Source organism: Panthera onca, chromosome D2 (assembly GCF_046562875.1).
Source record: "Panthera onca isolate mPanOnc1 chromosome D2, mPanOnc1 haplotype 2, whole genome shotgun sequence".
Lineage (NCBI taxonomy): Eukaryota > Metazoa > Chordata > Mammalia > Carnivora > Felidae > Panthera > Panthera onca.
The window spans coordinates 14,514,078-14,530,359 of NC_138349.1; the positions used below are offsets into that span (position 1 = coordinate 14,514,078).

The 16,282-nt window shown below is 50.8% G+C and overlaps 1 protein-coding gene across 2 annotated transcripts in view; it reads left to right on the plus strand.

The window, feature by feature from the left end:
* HSPA12A (heat shock protein family A (Hsp70) member 12A) overlaps positions 1 to 16,282 on the plus strand; it is a 162,299-nt gene that overhangs the window by 120,697 nt on the left and 25,320 nt on the right. For both annotated transcript variants that reach the window (XM_060641382.3, XM_060641383.3), the window contains 4 exons: positions 8,280 to 8,365; positions 9,875 to 10,002; positions 13,406 to 13,592; positions 15,938 to 16,042. In XM_060641382.3, coding sequence (XP_060497365.1) covers positions 8,280 to 8,365; positions 9,875 to 10,002; positions 13,406 to 13,592; positions 15,938 to 16,042 — 506 coding nt within the window. The remainder of the gene's footprint in view (positions 1 to 8,279; positions 8,366 to 9,874; positions 10,003 to 13,405; positions 13,593 to 15,937; positions 16,043 to 16,282) is intronic.

Below are 16,282 nucleotides of genomic sequence, written 5' to 3' on the forward strand. Positions count from 1 at the left end.
CATCCACGGAATGGGAATAATGACAGTGCCTCACAGCCCCCACTCGCACAGCAGGGTTTCATGAGCTACACCTATAAAGCTCTTAGCTTGGCATGAAATTCACATTCCATGAGTAACGTGATGGCTTTCCTGATAGGTTTCTGGGTCTGTTCATTTCTAATCATTTCAAATGAATAATGTGAGTTTGAACAAACTCATACAAGAGCCTAGAGTCGAAACTGTACGTGCACGTATGACCCCATTAAGGAATTCAGCAGATGGCAAGTGGGGGCTGTTATTTCAGAGCGTTTCTCCTGAATTATGTCCTTTGTTTATCGAAACGTAGTGATAGAGGCCCTGAGGAGCCCCACTTCTCGGAGGGAGAAGGTGTGTCCAGAGGGAGGTGAACGTACATGCCTCTGCATTCTCCAGCCGCCCACTTACCCATATTCTGTGTCACCCTCGGGAGTCATTCGTGTCCCTTACAAATGCTCTCCTGTGAACAACAGAGCCAACTCTGGCTTTGCTGTTCCTGTTCCTAAGCTGTCTTGGTTCTGAGGAGACATGCCCCTTGGCCCCGCAGCCCAGGCCGGTGATGTGTCTGTTCCCTCTACTTGGTCTTTTTTGTTGTTGTTCGTTTGAATCATGATCCAATAAAGGTTCATGCGTTGCAGGGTCTGGAGTTACTATGTCTCTTAAGCATCTCTTAAGCTATGGGGGTCAGTCTCTGGGGCTGATCAGGTTGATGTGAAACTCATTAGAAATGCAAGTTCTCAGCTGTCCCAGACCTGTCAGAGTGGAAACTTTGGGGTGGGGGGTCGGGCCGGCCATCTGTTTGACAAGCATTCTTGGTGATTCTGATGCACGAGTCTGAGATGCTTTGATCTATAGGTTTCCCCTCTTTTCCTGTATGTTGTCCTTGTAATTCGCTTCTTGGAGAAACCTGGCACTTGTCCCGTAGCAGTCCGGGTTTTGTCAGTTGGTCCCCAGGTTCCGATGAACAAGTTCCTTTCTCCTCCTGGCTGAGAACGCTAGGAAGACTCTCCTCCCTCAAACAGAGGGGGCTGACTTTTGGAGGATACTGCAGAATGAGGGTGTCCTCTGGGCACAGTATGGAGGCAGGACCAAGCACAGATAATCCAGGCTCTGTGACAAGGTTTGATATGGCTGGGAAGGGGGTGGGGCGATGGAAGGAGGAGAGGCCACAGAGGGAGGTGGGGTAGACTTCCAAGGGCCTGGTGCTGGCAGTGTGCTAGACTTCCATCTTGTGGAGTCTGGGAATCGAAGAACCTGACAGTGGTGAGTTCTATGGGCAGACCTCAGTTTGACCGGATGGCTCTGCCTGTAGGGGAGCATGACTTTGAAGGGGCAGACCTGGAGCAGGGAGTCTGAGAGATGCTGGGCGGGAGCCCTGGTGAGTGTCAGCAGGATCTGGACCAAGGTTGTGGTTGCAGAGGAGGAAGGGAATGTGAAAGATGCTAAGAATCTCTCACAGGAATGACTCAGCTTGGGAATGCAGTAAGACAGGAGGCAGGAGTCTAGGAAACCTATCTGGAAACGATGGTGGTTCCAATGACCAAAGGGAACGTCTGAGGAGAGAGGCAGGTCCGGGTGCTTTGAGAGCTGATTCCACATTGTTGGAAGTAACTCAACACATGTATTATTAATATTATGACTTGGGGAGGGGGGGGTCAATGCCTCAGTTGGAAAAGACCTCTGTATCCCTCCAAATCTGTGGATAGTAACTGAGTCCACTTATGGGCATACATATAAACATCCATCCACGGGTATAAACATACCCTTCCATCCACCCATCCATCTATCCATCTAACTACCCATCCTTTTATACCTCCATATATCCATCCATCCACCCAACTGTTCATCTATCTAGCCATCCACCCACCCATTTCTCCATCCATCCATCCATCCATCCATCCATCCATCTATCCACCCATCCATCCACCCATCCACCCATCTACCCATCCATCTATCCACCTACTCAACATATTGAGTGCCTGTGACATGTAAAGAACTGCAGAATCAGAGATGAATTGAAACATGGCCCTGCTCAGATGAGCCCAAGGTCTGTGGAACTGAAGCCAGGTGAGCAGAAATATTTTAATACCATGTAGGGGGTGATCTGATGGAGCCCCTCCAAATGTCAGGTTCCAGGGGTCAGGGCTGTGAGGTTTCTGGATATAGTTCATGAAAGTTAATAGGAAGACCTGTTGGTCTAGGAACCATTTCCTCACCTCCCCCGGCGGTGACCTAGATGCATATGTGCATGTGAACCATCCTGCTCATGGTCTGGGGTCGCAGGGACTTGGGGGGCTCACTGCCTCTGGGGAAATCCAGTTCCTCCAGTTCTCTCTCATTGGGGAACCTCATCTCCTAAACCATCCCAAGGGGTTGATAATTGGAGGATGTGCCCAGTGTCAGGATGGGCCTGGTGTAGCCTGCTTCTCTCGGCTGTGCCCGGTGTTGTGGTTTCTGCCACTGTAAATACTCATTTCCATAATTATTATTTAGTGTTTGGAGAGCAGCTATTTTACACTCAGTGTTCTTTGTAGCCAGGAGGGTCTCCCAGTTCATGCCAATAAAATTTCCATTTACTCTGGACATCAACCATGGTGATTAAAAAAGAAACCCCATAAATTATTTACTGAAATGGAAGTTCAGCTTACAGTAATAATGCATTAGTTCAGCTAGCCATGGAGCCTGTTATAGGGTAATAAATTTTTTTTTATTTTCCTTCTTAAAAGATTTTTTTCCGTCACCTACCCATGACCTTGAGCTGATCAATTTTCAAAGATGACAGTGCGGGGAAGGCATATAAGGAGAGAGAGAAAGGGAGAGCTTTTTACAAATAGCCTGGTTTTAGGCAATTGTCAGCAAATACCTGTTATCTCACAGCTAGGAGGGGAAAGAAATGAAAATATTTATTGCATTTTGTAAATTGTAAGGACTAGACCTTAAAAATCCTCTTGAAACTGACATTCATTTGATAGATATACGAATCTGAAAACTAGAAAGAAGGTCTATTTGGAAAAGCTGGGGAGTCACCATTGTTGAGGCCACCTGTCATTTCACATATGAGCCTACAGCCTTATAGAATAAAGTCAGCCCTAGGGTTCTGTCTTTTTTTTTTTTTTTACTGTTGTATTTATGGAGCAGCATTGATTTTATGTATCTCAGAAAGTCTACAATTCTGCTCACGGCCATTTGCTGACTAATGTCTCCAGCAGGGAAAAACGACAAGCAAGTTCATGAATTATGGCTGGCTTTGACATTTTCTTATCCAGACTATTTTTTATTTTAAGAACATCTGCTTTGATTAAAGCCATTAGAGCCAGGAGCAAATAAAAACGTGTCTGAATTTTACATGTCTGGCATTTTATAGGAGGAACCCCGATGAAATCTGTGACTTAATTCTCACACCCTTAAGGCAAGTGATTAGTATTAACCTAGTAAATTCGATTAGTTTCTCTTCCACTGTCTGGTTTGGGGTTCTAGGAAAATCCTGTGGCAGGAGACTTGTGGGTTGAGCCATACTTTTACTTATTTATAGCCTCTACTTTGCTGCAAAGATATTTTCATTTCTTTATCTATACCTCTTTGCCATAAACATTATCTTAAAAGTGACTTGGTTGAAGAATGTGTTGGGAGATGAGTCCCAGGTTGAGTGAACCTAGAAACACCCTTATCAACTTATTTTTGTATTCACACAAACTAAAAAAAAAATTGCATAGCAAATACACAAGACAGAAGTGACATTAAATTGTTTGAAACTAATAGCAAAGGAAACCCGGCAATGTCTCTTGCTCTTCTGGAAAGCTTCAGGGTCTCTTCGCCCTCAGCTTACCATAGGTCTGTGGCTGATTGTCTGCATTCTTGCAGTATTCAGTGTTTCGCTGATTCTGTGATGTGAAGTCATCAAATCCCTCTGTGTTAGCGCATCTCAGGGTGACTTAGTGCTTGGAATAGAAGATACTGCGAGTGTCTATTTAATGTAGCTGCAACGGTAGAGTGTGTCTTTAATGTCTCAGGTCCCTCAGCTCTGCCCTTGATGACACTTCCTGGTGGAGTAGTCTTCTTTAATCTCTGGTTTGCCAGTTTCTTCTCCCTGCCTCCACAGATGGGTGTCAATTCTGTTTCCATCAGCTGCCTTTCTGTCCCCCAAGGCTGAACTCTGAAAATCTCCATTTATCTCTGCCTTGCTTTTCTGTTCCTAATGGGCTCAAGGCCTTCTGTGTGTACCGTGCTGGACTATTATGTAGGTGGGCATATTCACGGGGCAGGTGTTATTGTTGTGGCTTTATGGAGAAGCACAGACAGGTCCATAATTAGTGATGGTTGGCGTTTCCTGCTGTGGATTATGGCCTATGTATAAGCAGTAGCCAGGACGCTCAGCAGGTGCCTTGTGCATATAGATATTCCATATATCAACTTTTATCTCAGATCTGTCACATACCCATAGATCAATAATATTCCATTGGTGCACCTGGGTGGCTCAGTCGGTTGTGCATCCGACTTCGGCTCATCTCATGGCTCGCGAGTTCAAGCCCCGCGTCGGGCTCTGTCCTGACAGCTCGGAGCCTGGAGCCTGCTTCAGATTCTGTGTCCCCCCCCTCTCTGCCCCTCCCCCACTCGTGCTCTGTCTTTCTCTGCCTCTCAAAGATCAAGAAATATAATAAATTAAAAAAAAATAAATAATATTCCATTGACCCCATTCTGTTTATTCCTAATTACTTACCCATTGAACAAGAGCTGTCCAGCTTGGTTAAGATCATTAACATGCTGGAAACTCCCCATACCCCTCAGGACCTGCAGTAGGCTTTTCCATATTCTTTTCCCCCACGAATTTTTGAGCACCACTTGGACATCCTAAAAAATAAGACAGTAATGTCACTGCAGGCTTTGCGTACTCCTGTGCTGGATTGGTACACCTTAACTGGTGAATAATCTTTGGTTTGGGTTGTGCAAAGCTATAGATGTGGGCTTGCATGATATGGATGCATCTATAAAAATGTTACTTCTCCATGCCTTCTATGCAAATCAGGTTTACATCATCACATGGTACAGCTGCGATTTCATTTCTGATGGAGAAAGTCCATGAAATTCAATTGCCCTGAGGCCCGGCTGAGTAACCTGCAAGGAACTGGGTGGGGGAGGGACAGGGAGAACCAAAAAAATCCTTGTGTCTTGTCCTCACGTATCCTGGAGTCCTCTGGGGGCCCAAGGCATGTGTTCAACGTGTGGCCCAACACATGCTCTTTTGCAAGTCAGTGGGACAGGCGCTGGGAAGAGCTGAGTGATGGGATAATTAGAACCAAGCAGACAGCGGGGTGGATGGTTTGTCTGTAGATAATAGCTTGTTTGCTAATTGCCAACACCAGATTTACTGGGCAATTAGACATTTGGTATCTTCTAAGACCTTCTGTGCAAATGTGGACACATGGCCGCGGGCTTTGCAGGTAGCAGGTGGAGAGAAGGTGGCTCCCAGTGCTGGATGGCATCTCTGTAGGCTGCCCAAGGGGCCGTGGGCAGGGCAGACTTCTCGCCGACAGGCGGAAAGGCCCATCTGGCTGGGCTCCCTGGCGCAGAGGCAGGATTCCCCCCTGTTTTATGGAAGGGGCTGCCCTTGGCCGGGAGATTAGCAAAGCAGGTGGACTTTCGCAGGCTGGGCCAGGAGCCTGGCTTATGTCTCCCTTCTCTTTTCAAGAGCACCAACCCATGGGTGCTAACAGGAATCCGAAATTGCTTTCTAAGATGAGCAAGTTGCGTGTTTTTTTTTTTTTTTTTAATGAGAACATGTTTATTGTGATAAAGTATATATAACATAAAATTTGCCATTTCAACATTTTTTAAGCGTACCCATCAAGGGAATTAATTGCATCCACAGTGTTGTGCAACCTCCATCACCACTATTTTCAAACCTTGCTCATCAGTCAAAACAGAAACTCTGCGCTCCCCATTCCTTCCTCCCCCCCACCCCCAACCCCTGGTAACTTCTGATCTACTGTTTGTCTCTATGAAGTTGCCTGCTCTAGATATTTCATACAAGTAGAATTACACAATATTTGTCCTCTTGCGTCCAGCGTATTTTACCCGGCGTAGTGTTTTCTTGGTCCATCCATGTTACAACGTGTACAAGAATTTCATTCCTTTTTACAGCTGCATAATATTTCATGGCATGGCCGTGTCACATTTTGTTGACTCATCTGTTCATGGGTACTTGGCTTGTTTCCACTTCCTGGCGACTGTGAATAACATCACAGTGAACATGCACATGCCAGCTTGAATCCCTGTTTTCAGATCTTTGGGGTAGGCACCTAGGAGTAGGATTGCCGTGTCATACGGTAATTCCTATATTTGACTTTCTGAGGATCCACTACGCTGTTTTCCGGAGCAGCTGTACCATTTTGCACTCCCAGGTAGCTACAAGGGCCCCAGTTTCTTGCCAACATTTGTTATTCCTTTCTTTTTTTTCTTTTTTTTATAGCAGCCATCTTGGTGGGCGTGAAGCAGTTAGCGCATGGTGGTTTGGATTCGCGTGTCTCCACGAACCGGTGATGCGAAACGTCGTTTCACGCGCTTCTTGACCATTTGTCTTCTTTGGAGGGATGGCTGGTGAAGCCCTTTCGCCCACCAGCTCTTTCGGCCTCTGTCCTTACTGGCTTCTGCACGTGTCTCCCAGGGGTTGGAATTGGAGGCTCCTCAGGAGGAGGGGGACCGTATGCCTGCAGCGAGCGGAGGTGGCTGTGCAGATCTGAAGCCTCACATTCACTCTTGCCTGATTCGTTTCATTCCCTCAGCCCGTTTGGCACCTGCTGTAGTGATGCTATTTGAGCTCTCACCAAGCGGGAAAAAAAACAAAAATCAGTGAGTGTGTGGGATTAACCCAAGTGACTTGGCAGCAGAAGCAGATGGAACCACGTCTGTCCTCCCGTAGAAGCATCTAGGCTCTGTCAGACACCTCACACCCTCTGGGTTTCCTTGACCACAAGTATTGTTTTAGCCAAGTACCCATTTTTTTTTCCTGCCAGGTATCAGGCTGTGTGCTGCTAGATGGGGAGTATTCGCAGAGCACCCCAGATAACACCTGGCATTGGAAGGCGCTCAGGGTCGGCCGTTGTCACCAGGGTGGGAGCCTACCGTCCCTGCTCCGCTGCTGGCCCTGTGGGTCCTCGGTGGTGGGCAGGGAGAGCAGTGTGGGGCTTCCAGCGGGGACAGTGTGACTTCTCCCTGGGTGCTCATTCCTGGGGGAGAGCCACTGGGCTCTCGCAAGGTGTCAGGACAAACGTCAGCACCGGAATAATTGCGAGAGGAGCAGGGCAATCAACAAAATGACGTTCGTCTGCTTTGCTCTGGGCCCTTCTCTGGTTTGACCTTATGGGGCCCCACGTGCAGGGTCTAGGTATGCTGATCCACCTGTCATTCTGCTGTGGTTTTTCTTTTTTCTTTTTTAATTTGTTAATGTTTATTCATTTTTGAGAGACAGAGAGAGACAGAGCATGAGCAGGCGAGGGGCAGAGAGAGAGGGAGACACAGAAGCTGAAACAGGCTCCAGGCTCCGAGCTGTCAGCACAGAGCCCCACGCGGGGCTCAAACTCATGAACCGTGGGATCATGACCTGAGCCGAAGTCGGCCGCTTAACCGACTGAGCCCCCCGGGCGCCCCCGTGGTTTTTCTTATTGAATGTCAAAGACCTTCAGTATCCCCGAAGAGAGATGAGTTCCCCATGTGGTGATGCGGCCTCATGCTGGAGGGAGGGAGGAGGGGATGTGTCCACCAAGCAAGGAAGTTCCTTCCGGAAGCTGCAGTCCTGTCCTATGTGCCTATAAGGGGGCTTGTTGGTCTGTGGGGTTGGGTAGGGAACCTGAGGGTTGTGGATACTCTTTCAAAAAACATGGTACACAGAAGTTTGCACAGGTGGCTGCAGGTTTGGCCTGTCATGGTGCCTGGCTTAAGAACCAGCTCTTTAGGGGGCGCAAGCCTGGAGCTGAGGCCACGTGGGGATTGGGCAGCATCTCTGCTAAGTGGGGGTTGGGGGTGGCACGCAGTGAGAGGCCTGGTGGCCACTGGGAGAAGAAGAACGTTTCATCTGGCCAAGTTTTAAATACCGCATACGAGGGGGTGCCAGAACAGACACTCTACGTTCATGGCCGGGTTCAGCCTTGCCTACGACGTCCGCTGGCTTTCTGGGGGCAGTAGCATCTGCAGCAGCAAAGCCAGGCAGCTCGCTTCTGCCCCCTGGGTCAGCCCGTGCCACTTCTAAGTACATTTGTCTTTCCTTTCAGAAACAGCCCCCACGTCTGCATATTCATCTCCGGCCCGGAGTCTGGGGGACACGGGAATAACGCCATTGTCCCCTTCCCATATTGTGGTAAGAAATGCGTATGTATGTGTGGGGATATGTGCTGATTATCTTTGCTTTCTGGATGCGTCCTCACGAGACAGGCTGCTGGGCAGCCCCTCACATTCATGGGTGGAGATTATATTGTCCTGGTACCAGCCTCGGGAGCCCACCCAGCCCCTTCCCCACCCTGGGCCTGGAAAGGCTTTCTATAGTATGACTGGTGCTTCTGGAGCTCTTGGCCTGGGTGGGTAGCAGGCAGGGCGGGAGCAACCCTTTAAAGATCGAGGGCCCAGAGGTGGTGAGGCGTCCTTCTGGAAGGGAGCAGCCGCATCTGGCCGGTGCTCCAGTGAAATGCAGTTGCTACAGTTCACTGCCGTGTCCACACGCGTGTGGCTGGGCTTGCTTCTCGCACAGCCGGCCCCAGAGAGAAGACCTGAACAGCGAGGGGGCTGGAGACTGGGCATTTGCTCCCACCTGACCCCTCACTGAAAAGATGGATATTGTGAGGCAGCTCTTCAAGGGGCCCACACGTAGCCGACCAGAGAAAAGTACCAGGGGAGGGGTGGCTTCCTGGGTACCAGCCTGTCCTGATTTTCCTGGAACCATCTGCGTTTTACCTTATTCAGCGTCCTGGAACTCCCTCGGTCCTGGGGGACCCGGGAAGCTGGCCACCTATGGCTGGGCCCTTGTATGGCAGGTTTGCAAACTCTGCACCCTGAGGGCTCCTGTAAGAGCTCAGGGTCACCTTGGGGTGTGTGGGGATGGGGGTCAGTGGGGAGAGGCCAGAGGGGCAGAGGGGTGGGGATCTCATCCCCTGCTCTAAACAATACACTTCAAACCCCAAATGTATTGGTTTCTAATGTGGAGCTCTGTGGACATATAAAAAAGTCTACATGCTCAAAAAAAAAAAAAAATGGTTTGGAAAGCTAGAGTGGCCTGACCCGCTTGCTTAATGTTGAGGAACGTCTCTGGTCCCCGAGGGGACAGGACTTGCCAGGATCACATGGCGAGGGGCCCTGGCATGCAAAGCCTTATTCCCACTCACAACACACCTGAGCAGATGGAGTGCTCGCCTGGGTGTGCCCAGGCCACAGCTGGCAGAGAATATTCTGGGCGGGCAGCGTCTGGAGGTCTGCACAGGAACTCGGGGAGGGCAGTGAGGGGAAGATTGTGTCAGTCAAGGAACCCCTGGGCTTCCGGACTGGATGGCGAAACTTCCATAATTTGTCATGGTCATAAGCAGTCGATAAAGGGGGTGGGGGCAAGCTCTAGGCGAGTGACTTCACCCTGTCAGCTTGGCCCTCCACTCAGGGACAGCTCCATTCCTCCCTGAACTACCCGGGTGGGGGGCTGAGGCTGGCCTGCCTTCTCCATAGGGCTCACCGTGCGGCACACTTGAGCCAGAATTCTGTCTGTAGTGGGGGGCACAGCTGGGCACGACCCCTCCCCCCCCCCCAACCCCGGCGTATCCTCCTGAAAGCCAGGCTGGGCCACCGCCACTCCCCACCCCCACACCTTAACTTGGTGTATCTGCAGAATGACGCTGACCCGAATGTCTCAGAGCAGCAGACCTTTCTCGTGGTGGTGGCCGTTGACTTTGGAACCACATCCAGTGGCTATGCCTACAGCTTCACCAAGGAGCCAGAATGTATCCATGTGATGAGGTGAGTGCTGTGGTATGGGTGGGGAGGGCCAAGTGCAGGCACCGGTCAGTGCACCTGTGGACACTTGGGGGCGGACCTGGGGGAGGGGAAGGGAGTTAGTTTAAGGAGCAGGTGAGTGGCACTTAGGAGGCAGGTCCTGGATTGTGGCCCAGCTCAGCCCAAAACCCCTGTGCCCCTTTGGGTAAACCACTCTTATCTCTGGGCTCCAGGTTCCTGGTGTGTAAAAGCGTTGACTTAATTCTGACTCAGTTGGTCTGAGGAAGGGCCTGGACAGCGCGTTTGAAATCTGGCCCAGGTTATTCCAGCATGCAGCTCGGGCAAGAGGGGCTGGCTCAGGGTATCTGTGATGGAGGAGGTCCAGGCATCAGCTCGGCCACATACTGTGTGAGCTTACACAAGCGCTGGGCCTTCTAACCCTCAATTTCCTCATCTGTGAAATGGGGATACTGACTGTCTGCCTCACAGAGTGTGCACAAATGAAATGAGATTTCCCGTCAAGGGCTTAGCACGGACTGAAATGTAAGGAGGCAAGGTGCTAGTTCTTACATGACGGTGACCAGAAGCAGAAAGCACCATGCCTAAGATAAAACAGAGGGGTGGATTTCAGCCACGTGGACCTGAAGGGTGACCCTGAAGTTGCCCAGGGTCTCTTGGGACACACTCTGTGCTCAGGACGCCCCTCCCTCCACCCCCGCCCCACCAGGCACACGGCAGCCTGGCACGCCCTCTCGTCCACCCCATCCGCATGCGTGACCAACTGTCTGTGAGGACTCTGGTCGATCCCGGCACCCACACCGGCTCCTCCGGTCTGGCGCATGGCCCTCCTGCAGAGCCTGTGGCCCCTCAAAGCTTTGGGAGCCAGGAGTCGATCACTCTGATTTTCCAAACCCAAGGATGGCTCTCAAGATGCATTGTGATTGGCTTTGCAACAACTCCTTTATCTGGTAATTGTGGAATTTCGGTATCGCTCCTGGAGTAAGACCTTATGCGTTTTTATAGCGTGCTGCTTAAAACATAAGTCATGAAGCAAAAGTGACCCCCGCCCCAGTCTTGGTTTAGATATCCTTAGAGGCTGCAGAGACCCGGGGGTGTCCTGTCATCAGGAAATAATGAAAAGCCGGTTCTAGTAGAGAAGCCTGATGACAGCATAGCCCTCTGTGTCCAGTCGTCAGCAAGATTCTGCCTCTGGTTAGCCAGATACCTGCCGTGGGTCTGCTCTGTCATCCCCAGAGAGGGAAACCCCGAAGAGACAAGAGCATGCTAGCAAAAGCTAGAACCAGTGTTTATTAGCTTCTACATAGTTGTTTTAAGAAATGTTGCTTCAAAGGGATAGCCTTGTCATGAAAATTGGAAAGAAAAAAAAAAAACCAAGAAGAGCAGAAAACACATTGCAATTGCTTGGGAGGAATTCTCACCCAGTAGCTGCAGCGTTCAGGTTCTCTAGAGACATTATCTCAGTTCTTGTAGAGAAGATTTTGGAGAGAGGTTCTACCTGAATTTTACTTCAATCAGAACAGGTTAACATAACCATGATACAGACTGACAGAATTATGACTGAGAAAGCTTAATTTTGTGTATGTTAATAGGAAGGGAGGAATAAAAATTGGAGGGGGAAAAACTCAGGAGGTTCCTTGCCTACTGAAAATGGCAGTGTTAACGGTAATGGGAAGTCCATTCGTTGAGAGGTTGTATTTGGAGTGTCACCCTGGCTCAGGTGCCCAGTGTCCACCTGGGTGATGATCATCCCTGTGTCTCAGTGGGGTCACCACGGGGACGTCTCCCTGGGTAGAAGCCTGCATCTTAAGGGAGATTGACTGGGGCACCTGCCAGGGACGGTTCCAGGCCCATCTGCGTGGCAAATCTAGGTCGACTCTCCACCTGGACTGATGGTGCCACCAAAGCTTCACGGTGCTGTGTCAGGAGCAGGTGTGAGCTCAGCCAGGTGCTCTGCCACCTTCCCGGCAGGCGGGGGGTGGGGGGGGGAGGGGGGAGAGGCGTGCTTCCCCTCCCATTCTGTGTGACCACCAGATGCTCCTCGTAGTGGTCATGTGGCTAGTGGCAGGATGGGAGCCAGCTGCAGAGCCGGGACCTGGTCCAGAAGAGAGCCTCCTGGCCACCGTGGCAGCCGTGGCTTCTCTGCCGTGGCCCCAGAGCAGGAGGGAGAAGCTTCGAGTCACCTGCTTTCTCTACTCTTCTTCGTATTCTCCTTCTTTCTATCTGAGGGAAGGAAGGAAGCTTCTCTGGGGCTCCACTGACCCCCTTCCCCACTCCCTTACCCTCCCATCAGTTCCAGGATGTAATCCCACAGCCTCTGCCTGTCTGTCTGTCCTCGCCTCTCGCCTCTTCTGGCACCTCTTCAGCACACAGACTTGCGGCCTCACTGCTCCCCTCAGGGCTCTCCTGCCACCTTGTTACGGTGGCTGTCACCCTGGTATGGAGGCACCCAAGTCTGTTTCCTCCTGGGTCTCTCCTGTGAACTCTGGTTGGAGCCCCATTGTCTCTGCTCCCAGAACAGGCCTGAGCCTCCCCAGCCTCCTAGCTTCCTGTCTGGTTCAGTTTGCTCTGTTCAATCCCAACTCGGATTCTGCCATACCCCTGCCCTAAAACCTTTAGTGGCTCCCTGTTACTCACTGGTTAAGTCTCTCCCTCCCCAGGGGTCTCTTCCACCTGCTTCCAAACACCTTCCCAATCTCGTTTCTCACACTTCCCATTTACACACTCCTTCTCTACCCCACACGGTCGCTTGCATCCCGGTAAATGTCCTGTGTTCACCCACCTCTGAGCAGCCTGCAGTGCCCTTCCGTCCTTCAAGATCTAGCTCCCTGTCAGTCCTTTGAGTCTCTCCTGAGCCCTGCATTCTTCCCCTGCCCCACCACCTGGCACCTCTGCCTTCTCGGACCCCCAGGGCATTTCCCTGGGCCCCTTGTTTCCATGCGATAAGCCTGGTATTTATGCAATTTGTTTATACCCTACCTTGTTTTAGAGAGGACACAAACCAGCTATACATTTGCTTGGGGTGCTTGCAAATTAAAAAACACAGACCCCTTATCTCCCCCCAAAAGACATAACCTACTAGGTTGTGAGTTGTTGGAAGGCAGAGAGATGTTTCGTCTCCTTGTCACTGGCACCTGCACAGAGTAGATCCTCAGTAAACACTGAGTGGAAGGTCAAAGCAGACCTTATTATTCAGCAACAACCTGGTGCTTGCCCCTTTCGTATTGCTTTCTAAGCGAAGTCGTATCAGTGATCACTGCTCAGCCAGCTGAACCAGAGAGCATCTGTAGCAGCTATTATGAGCACCCACATCTATAAGAATCATGCACGTGTAGGTGCTCGAATCACTGCTGTCCGAACTGGGCTTATGAAAGAAGGTCCCATAACCTCTGCCTTTCCTTGGCGTCAGGCGATGGGAAGGAGGCGACCCTGGGGTGTCCAACCAGAAGACCCCGACCACCATCTTGTTGACTCCCGAGAGGAAATTCCACAGCTTTGGATATGCCGCCAGGGACTTTTACCATGACCTGGATCCCAACGAGGCCAAGCAGTGGCTGTACCTGGAGAAGTTCAAGATGAAGTTGCATACCACTGGGGTAAGCTATACTCTCCCTGGCCCCGGGTCCTCCGCATTGGAGAGACAGGGTTCCTCCAGCCTGGGTGGGGGAGGTCTTTCTAACTCAGGAAACCCTTAGGTTTCTCCCAAGCAGAAATTAACATCCCTTTACCTTGATCTTAGAGATGACCTGGCGCACTCAACACTTTTGTGGAGTAGACAGCGCTTCCTTTTACACACACGTGGGCAGAGAGATATTCAGAATATTTAACAACTTGTTTGCCTTGGAAACTGACCAGAGTGGACGCTGGCTGGAGGCATAGGGGTGGGGGACATGCCACGCCAGGAGATCCCCCTTCGGTTGCTGGGTCGTTGGGAGATCGGGAATTCTGAAGGAGGGACTTGGGGGCTCGGGGCACTTGGGGGACCTAGGACAGTAGCTATTAACTAGCTAGTTTAGAAGTAACAACTGGCAGGGCACCTGGGTGGCTCAGTCAGTTAAACGTCTGACTCTTGATTCTGGCTCAGGTCATGATCTCACGGTTTGTGAGATCAGGCCCCATGTCGGGCTCTGAGCTGAGTGTGGTACCTGCCCGGGATGGTCTCCCTCTCAATCTCTCTCTCTCTCTCTCAATCAATCAATTAAAAAAAAAAAATAACAACTGGCCCATTCCTCTCTGTGTGGGGAAGCAGGCAGCTCAGGAAATCAAGTGCCCGATTGTTAGAGGCTCAACTCCTAAAGCAGTTCTGTTCCCAGTGTGCCAGTTCTAGAAGCTTAGAACTCCATCAGTTAGGCCCGTCTCCCAAGCTTCATGGAGACATTTGGGCCACAGGATAGGCTCTTCTCAGTTTGAGCACTTTATCCCATAAATTTTCCTTAATTCTTGGTACTTAGAGATTCAGGATGGCAATGGTGTTTAAGACCCCGGGACCAGACGGCCTCGATTTAAATCCTGCCTCTGCCACCTTCAAGATACTTAATCCAAGTTACTTAACCTCTCTGCGCCTCCTGTAAAATAGAGACACTGACAGTGCCTTCTTCATGGGGATGTTGTAAGGATTAACGGAATCAAAATACACAAAGCTCTTAGAGCCAGCCTGGTACTTAGTAAGTTCTAGTTAATTGCTAGCTCCCATTATTGCTTTCCTTGTGGGCTCTTAAGTGCTTGCAGATGACAAGACAAATGTTAATGGAAACCCAGCTGCCAGCACCCGGTCTCCAAGGCTGCGTGCTGCTTGGTGTGGTTCTATCTCTGTGAAGCAGAGAGACTTCTGCTAGAAATACATCCTTCCCGGTTCACCTGATGGGATTCAGTGCTGAATAGCAATCTTGTGCAGGTGGAAAGCACGGGAATTTTTTCAGTTTTGAATGTTTTCAGTTCTGAGCCTATGGCTTCCAGGTGCTCGGCCATCTCTCTGAGCCTGGGAGTCGCCTCCCCAAATCTGGAGCGTCTCTGCTGAGCACCAGGGGTGGGAGGTGGCTGGGTGGGAGGAGTGAGTTTGCATCCATGGCTCAGGACGGCTGACAGGCTCCACGAGGCCGGTTTAGTAGCCTCGTGCCCCTTCATGCTCTAAAGGCAAAGCCTAGTTATCCAGCCGGGATCGATCCGGAGACCCCACTGATTTTTCACCCTGGCAGTAATGAGCCTGTTGGTTTCGGGCTGACTTGGGAGCGTCCTCCTGATGTGTGCTCCCGTTCTCTGCCCATCTCCACCCTGTGAGCACTTTTCCTGTCGTTTTTTTTTTTTATGACCCCAGTCCAGCCAGCGTCTCCCAGAGCATCCTCTACCCAAGGACCAGACTGCTTTAGCTTCTGGCAGAGGAAGGGAGGCAGTGATGCTGTGCTCCCAAGAGGATTAAGCACAAGCCTTAAAATAGGAGCTCTTCTATTTTGGAGACTTGGTTGGCAGCTCATTGGGAAATGAAAGCTTCATGTCTGTTTAAGCATCGTGCACGTCAGCTAGTTGGTGTGATTATTTAGGCCTCCGCCAGGGGGGCTCCTGAGGGTGACCATGTGTGTCCAAGTGTGGAAATAGTATGGAAATGGCATCAGCAGTGGTGCCTGCTGACTTCTCCCCCTTCCTGGGCTCTGTCACTGTGCCGAGACCTCTGCTCTGTGAGGATCCAGGAGAGAGAGAACCAGAGAGAGGGAGGAAAATAGGGAGAAGTGGAGGGAGGGGCTGAAGGGGACAGCAAGGGCCCCCGACAGAGTAAGGGGACAATGCTGCCAGTCTCATTTTGGGGGACACACTATCCTGGTCTACCAAATATCAAGAAACAGAAATATGGCTCACCGGGCTCTCCAGATCCCCAGGTAGCAGTTCCCGAAGCTACAAGGTGTGTTTCTCCTCCCTGGCCTTACTATTCCTTCCTCTCCCCCACCAGGACCTCACCATGGATACAGACTTAACGGCAGCAAACGGCAAGAAAGTCAAAGCCCTTGAAATCTTCGCTTACGCCCTACAGTACTTCAAGGAGCAGGCGCTGAAGGTAGGGCATGTGCCAGGGTCCTGTGGTGGGCGAGGTGCACCTGCCAGCTGGGGGGGGGGGGGGGCGCGGTAACGCCCTGAGGGAGGACAGGTAGGACTGGCATTCAGAAAGCAGGATGCACCCTTGTACACTGCTGGCCGGGATGGAAAATGGCACAGCTGCCGTGGAAAAGTCTGGCAGATTCTCAAGGTTAAACACAGAGCTACCCCATGACCCAGCGATTCTACTCCTCGGCAGACA